General features: G+C 35.8%; 1 protein-coding gene across 1 annotated transcript; it reads left to right on the top strand.

Annotated features, from left to right (window-relative positions):
• Positions 1-1,503: 1,503 nt before the first annotated feature.
• On the top strand, positions 1,504-6,180 carry LOC113750417 (protein NRT1/ PTR FAMILY 5.10-like). Its single transcript, XM_027294393.1, has 7 exons — positions 1,504-1,636; positions 1,780-1,919; positions 3,869-3,921; positions 4,022-4,167; positions 4,379-4,596; positions 4,668-5,095; positions 5,246-6,180. Exons 1-7 carry the CDS (start codon positions 1,504-1,506, stop codon positions 6,060-6,062), a joined length of 1,935 nt encoding a protein of 644 aa, XP_027150194.1. The 3' UTR covers positions 6,063-6,180.
• Positions 6,181-21,000: the final 14,820 nt, after the last annotated feature.

Here is a 21,000-nt window from a genome sequence, read left to right as displayed (position 1 = left end):
CCTCCATGTGATGCCTTGAAAAGTTTTGAACCAAACTTTCATCCCTGTGTAAGAGTCGGACCCTGCCGAAGCAAAATTTTAAGCCAAGGATAATAACATTATCAACTTGGCTCAATTATGAGCTATACTAGCAAACTTCAATAATTTCATCTTGATGTTCAACTGATTATGCAATCTTCTTCTTTTTTTCGTTTTTCGAAGTTTTAAATAGAAACTAAACAAGTGGTTATTCAATAATTAAATTCTATAATGAACTAGTTATGATCGAATCGTAGATGGGACATCAGAAAATGATCATTCGATGATTAACGTAGCCATAGTTATGGAAACCAAAACCTTGGAAGCCCAGATTCCTCTGCTTCATAACTCTGATGTTGTCATTGGCTATACAGATTATAAAGGATATGCACCGAATCGATCAAAAGCTGGAGGATGGAAATCTGCAGCATACATCCTTGGTCAGGAAATCTCTCCGCTATTTCTTTTGTCCACCTTTCTATTGGCTGATCAGAAACTAGAAATATTGATTGAATTGGCTTCATTCACTTTCATGTGCTGGAAGTCTTGAGAGATTTACATATTATGGAATAGAATCAAATCTTAATACTTACCGGGCCACTTAGAGAATCTGTGGCATTACATTCAGGACAACGTAAATTGGGTCCTGTTTTTAATGGGACGGAAGACATATGGATTTGCTCTCAGGCAGGGCAATAAAGATAAAGAAATCCCTGATGAGAGAATCCATGCACAATTCGCTCAAGTGACAGATGCTTCATACAGCAACGAGAATCCTCAAAGCTCTAAAAACCAAAGGTAAGGAAATATATCTTACTCCCATTCTACTTTTCATGGAATTTTATAGATATTGAACTCACATTTCCTGTTTTCATACTGCTCTTAATTTTCTTTTTTGGGTAAAAAGCAATTGGAGAAGGCTAATGATTTTTTGAGATAAAAAGAAGGGTTTATTTTCTTGCTTTTCTTCCTAATTTTTTTTTTTCTCGAAACGATAAGTACTTGTATTACTAGACAAGAACTTTACAAGTGCGAGCAAAGGCTCGATTGAACTTTACAAGCGGCGATTTTACCACTAAGGAAACCAAAGTTCCTCATCCAAAATAATGCCTAAGGCATGAATGCCAAAGTTGCTTTTCTTCCTAATTGGTTTATCAAATAATGATTATTGAAACATAGCTAATGCAGAATATTTGTGGTTAGGTTTCTCGAGGATGTGTTATCTGCAGCTGATGGTGATGCAAAGAACATCGATACAATCTCTGACAGGACTAACAAGCCTCCACATTTTTTACCAAGCAAGCAAGGGCTGTGGATAGATCATTAGGCCCAACTATTAACATTCCGGCAGCCTCACTAAGGACTTTCATCGCTTTCTCTATTTTGTTCGGCAGTACGATTTATGATCAAATTTTTGAGCTAATTGCAAGAAAGGTTACAGGATATTCTTCTGGTATAACAAAGTGGTAGCGAATAGGAACTGGGATGGCCATATCTGTCCTTAACATGGTTGTTGCAGCTCTGGCTGAAATGAAACGACTCAAAAATGCTGGAAATTATGGCCTGGTTAATACCCCAAATGCTACAGTTCCTATGACATCTGGTGGCTGGTGCCTCAGTACATATTATTAATATTTGGCATGGCAGAAGTGTTCAATCAGGCTGGCATGCAGGATTTTTTTTTTTTGTTTTTTTTTGTTTATGATCAAGTACCTGATAAATTGAGGAGTGTAGGCCTTTCTCTTTATTTTGGTGCCTTAGGCAGAGGAAATTTCTTGAGCAGTTTTCTCATTTCTGCAATTGAGAAAGTGACAAGTGGAAATGGAAGAGACAGTTGGCTCTGTGATAATTTGAATCATGCACATCTTGATTACTTCTATTGGTTGCTTGCTGGAGTTGGGGTATTTTTTTTTTTTTTTCTCTCCTCTCTTACTCCTTTCCAGCGAATTCACGCTTATCGAACTCGTATTCGACATCAAAGCAAGCTATACAACTTGAGCAACGACCCATGCGGAACTTTACAATTGTGTCATTCAACACTAAGGACTTAGTTGCCCATGCGGGGTTTTGGGTTAGTTGTCTATGCATACCTAGCAAATTCATACAAATATGAGGGAAATGCTCCTAGAAAGAAGAGGATCCAAAACATTGAGTAATTAGACAAGTAGATGCGTAGAAACATTAATAAAGTGTTTCATTTGACCATTAGATTCTGATTTTAAAACATCAATATTTTTTTAATGTTCTCATTTGCTTTTATATCTAAATGTGAGAATTTTCAATAAGTACAAAAGTTAAAATTTAGAACATGCGTGCAAGTAACTCTTGTTGATTTTGACTTAAAGGTGTGTGCCCTCAAAATTCAATTCAATGGAAGGATGTAGGATGTTTACACTCAAATCATCCCTTTTTCCTTCCCCTTGTAAGATTTAGAATATCTTAAACCAAAATTGGAAAAAAAAAAGGGTGTATATCAAATTGGGAGCTAAATATTAGCACTTCATTTGGTTCAATGAAAAGAAAAAATAATTCTATCTTTTGTTGCATTTACAACAAACTATTTATCTCTTTGGGTGTAGCCTTGGAGTAATTGGCATCAAAATTGTGGTAAATGAATATACAAGGTAGGAATATGCATGAAATTCAAGTGGATATTCATATCTATTGTAACTATGGCATTCATTCAATTTAAATGAAAATGTTGAATCTTGCTGTTTATGATTCCGTACTTCTTGTGTGGATTTCAAATTGATTCAACTCCTTAAAAGAATGAAACTCACTCCACTCCCAAAACAAACATAAAAGGCTGAGTTATTTTTTTCCTTTTCACTTGAGTAAAAAAGTCATAGCTGGAGCTATCATAAAGATAGAGAGTATCCTTTATTAGTTGATTTCTTTTGACTTTTGCACGGTTGCACACAGCTGCTTTGCTTTTGTCACATGATTATAGGAAAGCTGTATTTATCCCTACAGCGAATATTATCCCCAAAAAAAAAACACTAAATACTATTTACTCCCTATGTAAAGTCATTAGTTGAAATACTAATGCACTTACTTAAATGCTAAATCAATCGATGGCTTAATCACTTTGTGCAAAAGTATTGGGGAGATTATGTAGATAAATATAAAAATAACAGCGAGATAAAGTGAATATCTATACAAACCATAAGCGAGTTACATAGATAATAAGATTTTATCATACACGCTTTTAAAGTACATTTGGTATGAACGCTGTAACTTATTTTGCATTTCGTCCATTTTCCACTTTACATAAAACCACAAGGAGTTATGTCGTGGTCATCTGACATTATATAAAATCACAGGGGGTAATAAGTAATTTACCTTAATTCTTTTTTAAATAAGCTACATAAATTATGGAGCTACTTAATTTCTTCAAAGCAAAGCAAGTGATTCCACAATCTGCGGAAGGTTCATCAAACTGCCCTGCTTAACTTGTGCCGTGAACATGAATGTCACACAAGTGAAAACCTTTTCATAGAAAAGCATGAGACACAGTTGATTAGATTCTTTCCATCTTTAATGAAAACAGAAAAAAGGAGGCATTTTTCTTCTTCCTAGTTGATTGACAAGATATTTTCTCCATATTGCTTTACTCTTACTCCATCAATGTTGCTGCCGTAGAAGCATGCCTGTGTTACCATTACTTAATCATGCTACCAAACCGCAAGATCCACTTAATATAAAGAATTTTCGATGGTGACTTTAGGGAAGATGAATTTAAGCTGTCATTTAAGCCCACATGGCTTTTTATCAGCTAGGGTCAGCATAATCTGCTTTAATTCATTAAATACTTAAAATCTGGAATTTAATTAACTGCACGTTTGTAAAGAGTAAGGTTACTTTGGCTATAATCAATGCTGAGCTTCTAATCAAATTTGGGATGTAATGTTTCCTCGTAGACAGATATTATATATTATGCGTACCTCCAGATTGACAGATCCATTATCTTGATTTGATTCCTTGTTCATTTGACTATCTCTAGAATGGATGGATGCAGAAACTTGGAAGCACAAACACAAATTCCCTTTCTTCAGAGGGATGAAGTAGTGGATGGCTATGCTGATTACCAAGGTTATGCAATTAAGCGATCCGAATCAGGTGGTTGGAGATCAGCATCTTTCATTCTAGGTGAGACAATATCTTAGCTCTTTGCTTCTTTCTTTAGTCCCATTTTTTATTCTTTGGTCTCTATATTCACTTGCTACACAAGAAGGTTGGAATGTGTGAATCTATCTCATAACCAAAAGCTAGATGGTTCACAACTTCCCAACGTCTGCATTTCAGGAAAACCAGGATGTTAGGTTTATGTGTTGATTCAGTTGGCTTTGTTTTTGTACAGTTTCTGGAAGTCTTGAGAGGTTTGCATATTTTGGAATAGAATCAAATCTCATTAGCTACCTTACCGGGCCCCTTGGAGAATCCATAGCAACAGCAGCTGCAAATGTCAATACATGGATCGGTGTTGCTTCACTTGTACCAGTTTTTGGATCATTTTTTGCAGATTCATTCCTTGGCCGCTATCAGGCAATCATCCTTGCTTCTGTTATTTACATCTTGGTGAGTACTTTGTTGTCTTCCTTTCAATTTTGTCAATGAACTTGTCGTTCTTAAAATGGGAGAAATTCCAGGGACTAGGCCTTTTGACCCTCTCAACAGTACCTACTTCATTGATCAGCGTTTCAACCTTTCAAGGTAGAGATATAGTGGCTCAGATTCTATTTTTTGTGTCACTATATCTGGTGGCTCTAGGACAAGTATATAAATCATGCGTTCAAGCCTTTGGAGCTGATCAGTTTGATGGAAATCATCCAGATGAGAAAAAAGCCAAGAGCTCATTTTTCAACTGGTGGCTCTGTTGCTTGTGCATAGGTGCTACTGCAGCACATTTGATCTTACACTACATTCAGGACAACATAAATTGGGGAATTGGTTTTGGGATTCCATTTATTGCTATGACAATTGGTTTGGTCCTATTTCAAATAGGTAATAGAACTTATCGCTTTTCTGCCAGACAGAACGATGCAGATGAAATCCTGAATGAGAGCATCTGTCAAAGGTACACTTTTTTTTTTTTTTTTTTTCAGAAAAGAACTGTATTTAGCGAATTCTCGTATCAATCAGTGGCAATCAAGTCTATATCCCCCTAACTGATTTGTTAGAGTCTATATAGTTGACACCTTGCGAAAGCTAAGAATTTTCTTGTCAGGTTTATCAAAGTTTTGCCTGCAGCAGAAGACTCAGGGGAAGCAATTACCACCAAGACTAATGGGGCAAAGATATTTCTAAGGCTGCTTCCTATTTGGTCTACTTGTTTAACCTATACAATAGCAATGGCTCAAGTCTCCACATTGTTTACTAAGCAAGCAAGTACAGTAGACAGATCATTAGGCCCAAGTTTTAGCATACCACCGGCCTCGCTGCGAGCTTTCATTGCCCTTTCTATTTCATTCTGCATTCCCATTTACGATCAAATTTTTGTCCCTATTGCAAGAAAAATCACAAATTTTTCCACTGGCATAACAATGCTGCAGAGGATGGGAACTGGGATGGCGATATCCGTCATGAATATGGTTATTGCTGCTCTGATTGAAATGAAAAGACTCAAAACTGCTAAAGATTTTGGTCTGGTTGATATTCCAAATGCAGCAGTTCCCATGAGCTTCTGGTGGTTGGTGCCTCAGTTCACGTTGATCGGCCTTACAGATGTGTTCATTCTTGTAGGTTCACAGGAATTTTTCTATGATCAGGTTCCTACTGAATTAAGGAGTTTGGGGCTCTCCCTTTATTTTGGTGCTGTAGGCACAGGAAACTTCTTGAGTAGTTTTCTCATCTCTGCCATTCAGAAAGCTACAAGTCAAAATGGAAGAGACGGTTGGTTTTCTGATAACTTGAATCGGGCACATCTTGATTACTTCTATTGGCTTCTTGCTGGAATTGGTATTTTTGGATTCGTACTCTTTGCATACTTGGCAAAATCCTATGACTACGAGGAAAATGCTCCTAAAGAGAATTTTCAACCATAATATTTGCTTTTGGCTGGCAGAAGAATGTGCCAAGTGCATAAATTAGTTAGGATAAGATGAAGTGGAAGCTATCATTCCCTTCGTTTGCTTCAAAAACAGTATAAGATAATTTTCTATAGTTGATCCATGCAACTTCTTTTGAAGCATCTATTCATTTGTTATAGTTTTGGGGAAAGAGGGAAGGTTGAGTTAAACTTAATTAGATCGTACTAGGTGCTCATTCGAAACCTTGCTCTTGTTTTGGCACTGTAATTAGAACATAGAAGCGATGCTAAATTTGTAAATGACCCTCATAGGAAATTAATGAATGACGACTTCATTAGTAGACTTCACTAGTGCTCTAGTATCTTACCAACTATTCAAGGGGTGAAACAAGCACAATAGAATTCGCAACAACTAGCTTTGGAGTTCTCCGAGAAAAATTTAAAAGCTTATGTTGAGGGTTCAATTAGATTTTGAAGGGTTGAGTTTGAACATTACCATAAAGAAAAGAGTTTGAACTTTAATTTCCGTTTGGATTAGCAGTTTTTAGAGGTGTTTTTGAAATATTTTATTGTAACAATGTAATTGAAAAACTTTTACTGTAGATGAGGTTATTTTTTTATATTTTTGGTATTTTTTAAGGTTGTTTTTTATGTTTTTGGTATTTTTGAAGTTGTTTTTTTTTATATATTTTTGAGGTTGTTCTTTCTTTTTCTTTTTTTTTTTGTATTTTTGGTATTTTTGATATTGTTTTTGGTTTTTTGATATTATTTTTATTTGTGTATTACTGTAGTATTATAATTGAAAAACTTGTTTTTCAAAAAATCCCAATCCAAACAGAATTAATCGATTCATATGTTCACTTATAGAGTAGTTTGGAAGGCTTAATTGGTGTTGGTGCTTGTCTTACGTAGTACACAGACATCAAAGGTCAAGCAGGATTAGTTTTCAAACACGTAACCGTCTCTCTAACTTCAATTATAGGCTCCAAGACACACTCAATTCAGAATTGGCTAGGGTACATTATTCCACATCACTTCTTGTGTCTTCGCCCCGTCACTTCAATCTCAATGAAATCATTTGCCACGTAGAGTATAGATATTAATGCTGTCAACTGAGTTTCATGAGTTCGGTTTAACAAGTCCAAACCCGGTACACAAAGCAAAGGAGGTTTTCAGACCCATATAAGAAGGTTCATTTTCGCTCCCACTTCAATACGGTTTCGGATTCAGATTCGGTTCAGTCCAATCTCATAGTTATATAGAATATATGTTTAATGTTTATAAACTACTATGAATTTATATATAAATTATTAATTTTTGTATGTTATAGTGTGTTTAATTATAGATTATATATATATTATTCCACACACACACACGCTTATACACAGGCTAGCCTTAATGAAATCTGAGCTTAGCAAAGATCAAATTCAGCATATATTTAATTTGAATCTAATATTCAGATCCAAATTTTGTCCAACTTTATTAAACATAAGGCTTAGTGGACTATTTTCTAGTCGGACTTCGGGCTAGCCGGACCCTGTTGAGGGTCCTGCTAAATTTGCTTTCTTTGAGTTGACATTAACGATGGAAATGCCACTGAAGTCGTCAGAATTTGACAATTGAGAAGATGGGATTTGGCCAAAAAACTAAACGCTTTGACATAATTTCAATAATTTGGATAGCGTGTACAACATAGAAACCTCAGATTATTTCCTCTTTTTTTTCCACTAAGATATACTTTTGGCATAGTACAAATAAAATGGGTTGATTATGTATAAGTCAAATATAGGAACAAATTAGATCTTTTTTTTCTTAAGATTTGTGTGACTTGAATTTTCATGACAAGTAAAACCCAACTATTTGCTTAGATGTTGTTTTGCAGCTCTATTATGAACATTTTTCATGTTGTGTTAAATTTTTTAGTGCTTTGCTGAAATTGTTCTAAATGAAATGAAATGCCCTATTTTTCTATTAAGCATATATGCGTTCTCTAAATAGAAAAAAATCGTTCAAAATATCCCTTATATTTTTCCAAATACAACTTTTCGTCCTTCACTTTCAAAATATTAACTTTCGTCTCTTATAAAATCAAATTAGTAAATTTGGTCTCAATCTAGGTTTTCAATTACTTTTTAACCTAAAGCCATTCATGACCCATATATAATAAATTTTATGTACAAAAAGGTCAGATCCCACTTTTTAATGACAAAATGAATATGGATTAATTACAAGTGGGTTCTAATTTTTTCGCCTAAAAAATTACTATATGTAGATCACATGATGGATTTAGGATAAAAAGTAGTCGAAAACTTAGATTGGTCGGAATCAAAATTTATCAACTTGATTTTGTAAGGGACGTTAAGTTACCATTTTAAAAGTGAAGAATGAAAAACTTCATTTGGCAAAATGTGATGAATATTTTGAACGATTTTTCCTTTTAAATAAGAACTCTTTGTACTCTTTATGAAATGATTTTTCTTAATGATGCGATGTAAATTATCCACCACACTTAATTATTTCTAACTAGCTGTTGATCATTTCGGTATTGAATTACCATCGGCAAGGATGGTTGCTTATTATTTTTTCTCCTGTCTTTATTTCTATTTGTATACTTTTGTCCTTATTTCCCCCCTCATTTGTTGTTGTTATTTCCTTAACATTTTTAATAGTAAACTATTTCAATAGTAAGGAGTTTTGACCAACCATAGGTAGGTAAGGAGTTATAGTAAACTATTTCAATATTTTTGACAAGCCATAGGTCGTTAAGGAGTTTTGGTTAGGAAGTTTTTCATATGTATTGCCATCATAATAAAAATGTAAAGGAGGTTTGTTCTACAATAATGGTTACCACCGTGAACTAAATATAATACATTGCACAATAAAACAAGAACGGGCATAATGGAAATAACAAAAATTAAGACCATATTATGTTACACTCCAAATCACCAAACTCTATAAATTTATAAGAGTAATATAACAATAGTAGTTATAATAGATAGGTATATCTACAAAAGAGATACTCCTCAGTCCTTTGTCTGGAAAGAACTATCTTAAAATATTTATTTTATTCAAAAACAGAACCCAATTGGCTTGATAAATCTTAATAAGGTGAACCAGTCCACCTACTTCCTGCAATTGGAGGAGATTCTAAACAAAAAGCATGAATCACGAGATCATAAAACTTGCTTGCCTTCTTAATGAAAAAGTAATAAAGCTTTTACTTTTAATAATTGATTGAGAAAAAATTTTCTTTCGCTGAATTAAGAGTCATGATAGAGAATGAATTTCGGAATTTAAATAGGGGGAAATAAGTTGTCACATGATTCTAGATGGCTCCCTCAATATCACTATAATCAACTTAAAAATCCTACTAAATACTACTAGCTAGTTCAAATCTTCAATAAAGAAGTTCAAGAGAAAGATCATTCAACCATGATTAATATCTAACCTCCTATCAGAGAAGGATGAAGTGATCCTCCTATGACTAATAGAGAAATATATAACTAGAAAACCTTAACATTTCCTTATTAACATGGCAATCTCCACAGTGAATGAAACAACAAATCCGGAAGCTCAAACCCCTCTTCTTCACGGTGATGATGCAGTGGACAGCAATGCTGATTACAAAAATTGTGCAAAGGGTTCCAGATTAGGAGGTTGGAGGTCCGCAGGTTTCGTCCTAGGTCAGAATATATTTTAGTTTTTGCTTCCAATTTGCATTTTTTGTCCAAAAAGAGAGAACAAAAATGTACTTTTATTGTTACAAATTACAGACTCTTTTCAATGTTTATCCAACAACATTCGTCTAGTTTTTGCTCTCTCTACATACAAGACATAACCATCCCCCATTTTTTAAGAGAAGAAGTCTGTACTTTAACATTGTTACTATTAGGAACTCTTAGATTTTATGAGATTTATTGTATATGTGACACAAAAGTATTTACTAATACACTGCCAAGTATAACAATTAATACTTGACTGTACAATTTAGTTCAAAACATGAGATATCGTGTTGTACGTTTTATAACTACGGGAGATTTTTCTGTATATTAAATTTATCATATGGGGTTTTTTTTTTATTTTTTACCCATAAATATTTGTGCCAAGTATTATGCAGGAACTAATAATCAGCAGAAGTTTACTTGTACAGGTAGTGGAAGTCTAGAGCGATTTGCCTTTGGTGGTGTAGAAAGCAATCTCATAAATTATCCGACAGGCCCGCTTGGAGAATCCATGGCAATTGCAGCTGGAAATGCGAATTTGTGGACAGGTTTGGGAGCCCTTTTGCCTGTTTTCGGAGCATTGCTTGCTGATTCATTTCTTCGTATCTATGAACAAATATCATAACTCCAATGGGGTATATCCTGGTTGGTCCTTTTTCTCCCTTTATTCTTCCTTTTTAACGTTTTTGGTTAATTATAATTAGTTTTCACTTGCTTTTGGTTTTCTAAGTTTGTTATTTTTATAATGCTGCTTCTGAATTGGTACCATATAACTTATAATACATGCTATGTTCATGGCAGTCCCATCATCAGGGATCAAAATTGAAGGCAAATTTTATTTCCTCTTTCCTACTTGTTCATGAATCATGATTTATATAGATTAGCCTATAAAATTGATATGAAATTGCCACTATTAATTAATAGATCGGTATCATTGGTTTGGGCTGGCTTATGTCAATGGCGTTTTGGCAAACATCAATTTGCCCATCAGGAGATTATTATTCAATTAAGTTCCTTTGGGCTCTTCTCAGATTTCTAAGTTGGATTTAGCACACATATAAGCTTCAATTGCACACAACTATATGCACAGTTGCAGCCCAAGATTAGTTCATCAAGTGATTTTCATCCGGTTGAATTCAGGTAAACTTCTTAATTTTCTAAGAATTCTCATAAATATATGCTGCTATCACTTGAAAAAAATTAAAAAAGAAACTTGTCTTCAACTTGAAGAAATTAGAAAAACTTGTCTTCAACATCAATAAAGGTTAATTAGTGCCACCAATGTTGGGGTTTCTTGGGACTCGTTAATTGGGATCCAAGTGTTGATTTTTTTCGGAATGGTGATTAAGTGGGAGTGGGTTTACAGATGGCATCGTCAATGGTGGACAAAAAAAACTGTACTATTTTCCATAGGGATTATCTTACTTTTACTGGAAATAAAACTTATAGACTTTCTGTTGAGGAAAGCCGACGTGAAAGCATTTGTGCAAGCCACCATGAAATGGATCAGCAAGCGACTTTGACAGCGAATCCTCAACACAGCTCACAAAATCACAAGTAAGAAAAACATTTCTAGATCAAAATGAATATGGATTGGCTTTTCAAGTTTATTAGATGATTATGCGATTGTGGATAAGACCATAATAGTCTATACATTCGACGATTTTGTGTGCATGACTATGTGAAGGCAAAAGTTAAATTGAATTAGCTTTTTGTAGCATAGCCATGTGTAACTAGAATTAGCTAGTTACAAATACATTGTTTCAATGAATTTCTGCATTTGATGAATCATTAGTTAATTATGACATTCACTCTTGAACTATCACTAATTATACTCAAACAAAAAATTATCACTAATTTACGATTTGTACATTAGACTATCAATGTAATAGCTAAGTTCCTTGTAATATTAATTTGTAGCATATTGTTCAAATCGGTTTAAACCGAGTGAATTTTGATAACTATTTGTTAATGAAATATTTTAATTTTAGTATTCAGTAAATAGATGTAAATTAAGAACATTGGTGTCCTTTTGATAGAAAAAAATTAAATAAATCTATTAGTTTTCAACTTATTTGGAAACTATGCCATGAACTGATCATGGGTCCATTTGGCACCCCTGTTATATATATATATATATATATATATATATATATATATATATATTAAGGATTAATTTTCTATACACTTTCACTGTTGGATATATAACACATAATTTGAATTTGAATTTGAAACCCAAAATTTGCATATGTCATGTATTCAATCGTAATAGTGTATGTAATGTCAGTGTCTATAAGATTCACTCTATCTTTATATAATGAAGAGAGGGTGGCAGAGGAAGGGAAAGAAGAGGGAGGGGGTTGATGGGTGGTGAGGAAGAAGAGGGGGAGGATGACGGGCGGTGGTGGGGAAGGATTCACTGTTGGATATATAACACATAATTCGAATTTGAATTTGAAACCCAAAATTTGCATATGTCATGTATTCAATCGTAATAGTGTATGTAATGTCAGTGTCTATAAGATTCACTCTATTTTTATATAATGAAGAGAGGGTGGCAGAGGAAGGGAAAGAAGAGGGAGGGGGTTGATGGGTGGTGGGGAAGAAGAGAGGGAGGATGACGGGCTGTGGTGGGGAAGGAGGGTGATGGACATGGTTAGCAATATCGATTTTCGAATCGCGAATAATACCATATCTACAGTGACTCGTTCTAACTCGGCCGATATTGGCCGATTCGAATCCGTGATGCATGGTATCAACTGATATATCCAAGTCAACTCGGTGTTAACTTGGATATTTTTTTCAGATTGTGCCTTTTTTGACATTTTCTAATTTTAGTAATTTTTTCAGATTTTTTGAAAAATTTTATGTGCTATAATATGCGTATCACCCTATATTCAACCAATATGCCTTGACGGATGTGGAACAAATGCGACCACAACCCACGACAGCGAACCATGGAGGTGGAGGTGGAGGTGAAGGAGGAGGAGAAGGGAGAGAGAGGGAAAGGAGGCAGCTGCAGAGGTGGCGGTGCGCAACGGAAGTGACCGAGGCAATGGTGGATGAGGTGAGAGCAGTAATTGGTTTATAGAGGGTGGTGATAAAATAGGGAAATAAGTATATATTTTTGGAAATTTTGGGTTATATTTTTAAAATAGTTAAAGGTGTTTTAACAAGTTCCTGTAGATAAAGTTAAAAAATAAAATTTTGTTTGTTGTATTTTGACTAGCTCCAGTTTGTTTCAATTTCTAGTTTTGTTGTTGAGGTTCTTTAAGAGATAATTGAGTTAAGTTTGTACCTGTACTTTCATACATGAAGAGCTGATCAATGAGGATTATAAGCATTTTTTTCAGCACTAAATACAACTGTTGTTATTTAATTTATGCTCTAATTCCAACAGTAAATTTGCCACGAATGGAGTACTTTTGTCAGGATTCTGAGCAAAATGTTGCCTGCAACAACACAAGATAATACAAAGGATAATGCCATGTCGAGTGGTGGGTGTCAAACCACCAAAAATACAGTTAAAAATAACAGCCTAATTGCCAACCAACACAATCTCAAATTTAATTTGCAAACAGGGCAAGTAGGGTCGTTTTCTCAAGGAACTGGTAGGCAAATCACACAGGAAAATGGGGGGGAAATTTTAGCAATAGTATCAACTAATTAAAAAGGAATAAAAACTGAAATTCAAAGTTGAGTAAGATAGCGGGAACCAAATTACACAAATAACAATTAATTAAAACAACCTAGTCAAGGAATTAATCTTGGGATCCAAGCACACAACTGATCACAGATACAAGGGACAATTCATATACTCACGAATAAACTGGTTATAGTGGTCAAGCGACGCGCCCAACCACCAATCTTTCCTTAATTTTATGGTAGCCACGAGACGCTCATAAACTACCCTCTTGTGACTAGACAACCCCAGAAACGCTCACAGGATTTAATGTAGCCACAGCATTAGGAATTAGAAAGACCCAATTCTAGATGACAAACTCACATGCGGATTTATCTAGGCTAGATTAATTATCCCCACGATCCAAACTAGACCGCTTGCGAGGCGGTGAAATTGTCTCGTTTGCCACTAATCAAGATGCTTAAAGGCGACGCGCCAACATCCTAATTGGCTATCAATTATTTAGACAATCGAATAACAGGCCTAATTATCCAATAAATCTAAACAATAATAACTCAGGAAAAAAATAGAGAATAATCAAATACCCATGAACATATAAATTAAAAATAAGCAATTAAAACGATCTCACAGTTATGGTGCCCCGATCCGTGATTAATTCCTTAACTAGATAGACGATCTAGCCTTGCCGCATAATGATTATGCGATTCCAAGTTTCAAAGTAATTTTGTCTATGAAGAAATAAAAGAGTGCGGCGGCTAGTCTAAAACTTGCGTGGAGAAGTAAAAGGACAAAGACGAAAAGATAATCCTAGTCTATTGGAAATCCTCCTATTTGTAGTGCTGCCGCCGTCCTTTTTGCTCGCCGAAGGAAGAGATTGTTTCTCAAACAAATTGCTTCCTTTATCTCCTCATTGGATTGTTGCCAAAAGTCATCTTTGAATTCTATTTCCTAATCCCACGCAGGTTTAGACTTTGTCCCTAAAGAATAGCAAAAGCTCCAGGGATAGGACCCGCAATCCGGCTTTTTCACGAAGCTCTACCTTGTCTGGCGTGGGCACGCCAGAGAATGCCTAGTCTTCTGGAATTTGCCTCTTCTTGTCACTTTTAACACCAATTGCCTGTAGTTAACACAAATACCAATTATGAGCAAAAATCCAATACTTTGCATAATAAACTGCCAAAATTAAGACCAAATAACCACAAAAAATGCATAATTATATCCCTATCAAATTCCCCCACACCAAGACAATGCTTGTCCTCAAGCATTTCAAACTTTAAATACACAACCCAGCGCACAAACATTTTTGCAGCAGTTGAATTCAAAACAATGGCTATTAATCAAAGCAACTATTGCCAATGTATGATTTAGATAACTGTCAAGTACTGATGACAAATTTTACGAGATAACTCTCCAACTAGCTTTTAAAACCAATGACTCTTTCTAATCCAGACTAACTAATCTAAGAATAGAAAATATCCAACCAACATTCTTTAATAACTGGTCCAACTATTAAGCAAAATCTCAACATAAAGACTCATGGATCCGCAGGCAATACAATTATTCACATACTTCCATGCTCGTATATTTTTATTTTTTTTTCATCATTTTCATTTTTTTTTCTATTTCTTTTTCCTTTTTTATTTTTTTCTTGAAGGAAGTGCTTAGTCTTGAGCCATTCAAGTCTTTTGACGCGAACTCCGACATCTCTCCAATGAAGGAGCCCGGTTACTCAACTTTAACCGCTTAAAGACCACATACTCATCGTTATCGATGCTTTTTGACGCGAAAATCGACACTTTAGGTGAAGACCCCCGGTTACTAGTCAATGATAACCAGCGGAGTATAGCCGAATATTATTCACAAATAAACACCCAAGTAAAATTAAAACCATGCAAGCCTGCTTCATTTCCTTAATGTCGCGCCCCACTTTTTGATGGTGTGAAAGTAGTGTGTGGAATATGTATGTGAATGTGTGTGAAAATGAAAATAAAAGGCCGTGGGACTTGAAAATGCGACGATTTGGCCAAACAGAGTTCAAAAAGGGTTTTTTGCATGGAAAATGGAGTCGCCACTTGGTATAGAGTTAGGGTGTACCAAGTCACCCAAAAAATGAATTTTTTGAAAAGCAAAGTAAACAAACCCTTTTTAAGAACTTTTAGGTCTACGTAACCAAAGAAAGGGATCGGGGGTCACATTTGATAAGGGAGAAGGCAAAGGCAAAGCCTAAGGCACTCCCTTACCCTAGCCAAAGCTAGTTGCGCGATTTAGCCCCACGTTTCCTAATTCTTCTACCCAAAATATGCGTTGCATGTTGGATATGACTAATGGATATGAAAAAGAAATGCAATCCTAAATCTAAAATGTCTCTTACGAGGCTTTTTGGTCCCAACCACATGAGTTGTGGTGGCCAATAAGGAAAGTCATCATAGAGGTCGCGAATGATGCAAATGAAGACTCAAATATGAGTGCAAGTGTGAAAATGTAAGAGGAATACAAAATAAAAATACAAATGTAAGTGCAAGTGTGCAAATGTAAGAAAAGTGCATGTGTGCCAATTGAGCAAATGAAGGTGTTTGTGTGCAAAGGGATGAAAATACAATAGTAGATACATATAAGTGCAATTGGGTGCAATTTGTGAGGTAGAAAAACAAGTGACAAGAAAAAATGTGCAAACATGGCATGTGGATTGAGAAAAATATAAGTTGTGAGAAAATGTGGATAAAAGAGTGAGGAAGTGATATGATAAGAATGAAAGTGCATGAGTTTTGGTGTCTTCAGTTTGTCCCTCTTTGTCTGAGTTTTGGAAAAACTTGAGACAAAGAAGTAGACACCAAATACTCACCTGTGTCATTTGGCTGCAGCTACTCGAATGGCTGTCATTATTGAAACGAGGACTGACCTCTTTAGTGAGAACTTTAAAATGGGGACTGATCCAAATGAGAAATTAAAAAGCGGGACTGACCCGAACAAGGTTTAAAATCGTGGGACTGGCCCGAATTTAAAATCATGGGACTGGCCCGAATAAATTTTAAAATCATGGGACTGACCCGAACAAACTTAAAATCATGGGACTGACCCGAATAAAATTTAAAATCATGGGACTGGCCCGAACAAGGGATTTAAAATCATGGGACTGACCCTAATAAACTTAAAATCATGGGACTGACCCGAATACAATTTAAAATCATGGGACTGACCCGAATAAACTTAAATCATGGGACTGACTTAAATCATGGGACTGACCCGAATAAACTTAAATCATGGGACTGACCCGAACAAACTTAAAATCATGGGACTGACCCGAACAAACTTAAAATCATGGGACTGACCCGAATAAAATTTAAAATCATGGGACTGACCCGAATAAACTTATAAATCATGGGACTGACCCGAATAAAATTTAAAATCATGGGACTGACACGAATAAACTTAAATCATGGGACTGACCCGAATAAAATTTAAAATCATGGGACTGACCCGAATAAACTTAAATCATGGTGCACACTAGTGGGACTGACCCACGGCTAGTGGCGATGAAAATGAAATGCACACTAGTGGGACTGACCTACGGCTAGCGGCAATGTAAAATGAAATGCACACTAGTGGGACTAACCCATGTTTAGTGGCAATGGAACATGAAATGCACGTTAGTGGGACTGACCCATGTTTAACGGCAATGAAAATGAAACGCGCGCTAGTGGGACTGACCCATGTTTAGCGGCAAAGAAAACAAAATGCACACTAGTGGGACTAACCCATGTTTAGTGGTAGTGTAAAAATGAAATGCTGGCATGTATGAAGAAACTGTATAAGATTTGCTTGGAAAATTATCCAAAAATTTGCCCCAGTGCGATAAATTGGTCAGTGGGATAACACCCGAGCCTGCCTTTGACAAAGTGGTCAGTGGGATCAACACCCGAGCCTGCCTTGATGAATTGGTCGGTCAGTGGGATAGCACCCGAGCCTGCCGGAGATAAAACATACACGTTAGTGAGATGAACTCGATGCTAACGGTGGTGGAATGAAAACACACACGTTAGTGAGATAGACTCGATGCTAACGGTGGTAGGATGAAAACGCACACGTTAGTGAGATAGACTCGATGCTAACGGTGGTAGGATGAAAACGCACACGTTAGTGAGACAGACTCGATGCTAACGGTGGTGGAATGAAAACACACACGTTAGTGAGATAGACTCGATGCTAACGGTGGTAGGATGAAAATGCACACGTTAGTGAGATAGACTCGATGCTAACGGTGGTGGAATGAAAACACACACGTTAGTGAGATAGACTCGATGCTAACGGTGGTAGGATGTCAGTGAATTAAATGTGATTGTCAAGAAAGGGAAATGGAAGGGTGCGCGGCGAACGCTGAAATTTCATCAACAAGAAATTGAAATTTGTCAAGGAACAAGAAATTAATTTCAAGTTTGATTTTTGAGAATTTTCGAGAATAATTTGCCCTAGTTTCCACCAATTATTGCGCAACTGATCAATTGATTTGCATTACGGCGTGGTTGCTCCTCCTCGAGGTCTTGATTCGTAAGATTTTGACTTACGCTCCTTCGTCGATTTCAGCCATGGACACCTGCACAGGGGCTTACCAAAATACATTATGCACTTTATTTTAAAACACTGCAACTATTACTCATGGAAAGAGCAGTGTGATTGATTTGAAAGTCTTACTTGACTCTTTGACGAAAACCTCAAATGGACTATAAAAAATTTGCCCCAGTGTGGGCTTATTTGATTGCAAAAATTGGCTTGGATGACTTTCCATTTATTTGAACACTGTAAGAAACTATGTTTCCAAAAAGAAAATTTCATGATGAATTTCTTGAAGTAATACCAAATCACAGAAGATTTCTTCCTCACCTTGGCATTGGTGTTTTGGGTAATGGGTCACAATTTCCAGTTGGTTCATTGTCAGGACCAATCAAGTGACTTTATTTCTGATTTGAGGTGGCCAAGGAAAATGAGAGGTCAAGATTTGTCTGGTTCTTGTGCCCAAAATTGTAATGCATTCAACATCACATTTTAGTGAAAGCAAAGAGTTTGTCACCCTTATTTCTTAAGAAAACGTAGTTCACATATGAGCTTTATAGGCTTGCGACTATGGATGGAAACGATAGCTAAACATGTGAAAACGGGTCATAACCTTATGATCACGAACGATTGATGGACTCCTTAGAAGCATGACCTTTGTTTTGAGTTGTCATGAAGGAGTAAGTCAACGATGGACTTTTATGGGCTTGTAATGTGGCTTGAAGACGATAGCTAAAAAATAAAACTTTCAAGGACATTGCACCGAAGACCGCATTTTTCCAAAATTGCCCCTATTTTGAACTCAAAGACCTCAGACTTTGTTTGCATTTTTCTCATTATTCACCAGAGGTTTCAGAGTCGATTTTTTTTTTCCATTTTCTTTTCTTGCTTTTTTTTCGCTTTCCTTTTCTTTTCCTCGACCTGGTGGGTTTTCTCATGGTGAGTAGCGTCAACCCCATACTCAAGCAATTCAGAAATACAGCTAAAATTTTCCGGCATCAGAAATTTTCTTGACAGGGCCATTGCAAAGAACAGAAGTCAGGACTTTCGGCTTTCGTAATGGGGTCAGGTGGGGTGTTTAGGAAAGTTAAGGCTTGAAGGCAGATTTCAAAAGCGGTTTGAAAAATTTGAGATCGCATTGTTGCGCCAACCCTATTTTAGGGTTAAATCAGAATTTGCCCCAGTTTATGCTCAATTGAGGCTTTTTTCCTTTCATTTTCTTTCTTCTTTTGACTTTTCGGCCTTTTGCCATTCTTTTGAAATTTGACAAAATTTGCCCCAGTTTATTTTTGAACTGAGGTTCTCTTTTCTCTTTTCTTTTGGATTTTGTTGCTTTATCACTTTTTACTGCTTGAAACATTTTCTTTTTCAACTCAAACTTGCCCCAGTGAGGGGTTTGCGATTCTCAGGGGTTGCCAAACGAAATAATTTATTCTGAAGGCTCAAAAGGGATAACGAGGGATAGAATGTTTGATTGGAAAAGAAGAGGGCCTGACTTTTGTTCTGTCCCTTACAATAACTCTGAAAGGAAACTTTCATTAATGCGAAATTCCTTGCATGTATCTGAATTAATTGACTGAGGAAGAGATTCTTGCTCATTCATATCTATGAAACATAAGTGATCCACCGGACAGAACTTGTCATTTTTCCTCTTTTCTTTTCTTTTCAAAATTGAAACCCAGGTAGAATCAAATTTCCCCAATTCGCGGTTCCCTTTCCCCTTTTCCTTCTTTTTTTTTTTTTCAAATTTCCCCAATCTCCTTCCCCAATGTGGGGTGCGATCATATGTGCACTCGAAAAGAACCACCAATTTTTAGCTCAAATGAGGATGCAAGGGATGATCAGTATTTAGGTTGTAGAAATGACGGCCAAAGTATCATTCTTACACCTCATGACAACCAAAGTAACGAAATGGTCATTGAAAATCCATTCCCCTTTTTGATATTTGAAAATTTTCCAATATAGGGTAGTGATCATTAGGGCTCTTATTTGAAACGAAATTATTCTTTCAAAGGCTCAAATGGGAGAGCAAATGATAAAATCTGTATAGGTAGAGAAATGAATGCTCAAAGTATCATTCCAAATTTTCAAAACAAACAAGAATAATGCACATTTTTACTTTCACTTAGATGTGATTGAATCGGACTAGACACCGCGGACATTTTCAAGCAAAAGTTGCCCCAATTTGTAATTTATCAATCAATGTGACTGATTTTATTTTGGGGTTAAGTGAAGGGGAAAGGTATCTCATGGGCCTTCTGAGTGACCTCTTTTCATTTTAAGCACTCTTATTGTGTAGCTCGGATCACCAATCTAGTGTACACAAGGATTTTAGAAAGCATACACTTGCGAATTTTCAGGCTGGAGGTTGAAAAAACTCTCAATTTGAGCTTATTTCTTAAAATTCACCATGAAATCTCTTAATGAGCTCAATAAAGAATGAAATGTACACAAATAATTGTCTGAACAAAAGCTTCATTATTGCCAATGTTTGAAAATTTTAAAAAGCAATACATATGAAAAACATTCTAAGGAACTCCTTTACACATGTATACACACTTTTCCCTCTTAATAGCCCCCTTCTCCCTTTGAGCAATGAAATCTCTTAAATGTTTTACACGAGCGCTTTTAGATGAATTTTCAAATTCATATTGCAGGGCCTACCCAAGAATCAAGTAATACATGTAATTTTCAAACTTTATCAGATCAGAATTGTTTTCACACTTTATTTCATGTTTTCATGTTTTATGAAATTTTTATCAATGCAGGGGAGGGGGAAAACAAAAGAAAAATACCCAGAGTTAGTAATCAAAACTATAAAATCGGTATACATGCCTATGGGGAACCCTTTTTGTGCCAAGGGTAGGCCTAAAATGAGAATGCAATCCTCCGGAGCAGGCACTATACAATACCTGATGAATCCGATCAATTGATTGAGTAAAAAATGATTTGAAAAATTTGGCCAATTTGGAGTGAGAAGAAACATTCGTCTTAAAAAATGAGGACAAAGTCCGAATGAATTGCTTATTTTGATCGACGTA

The sequence above is a fragment of the Coffea eugenioides genome, chromosome 10, assembly GCF_003713205.1.
Source record: "Coffea eugenioides isolate CCC68of chromosome 10, Ceug_1.0, whole genome shotgun sequence".
NCBI classification, from domain to species: Eukaryota; Viridiplantae; Streptophyta; class Magnoliopsida; order Gentianales; family Rubiaceae; genus Coffea; species Coffea eugenioides.
This window is presented reverse-complemented; position numbering and strand designations above follow the sequence as displayed.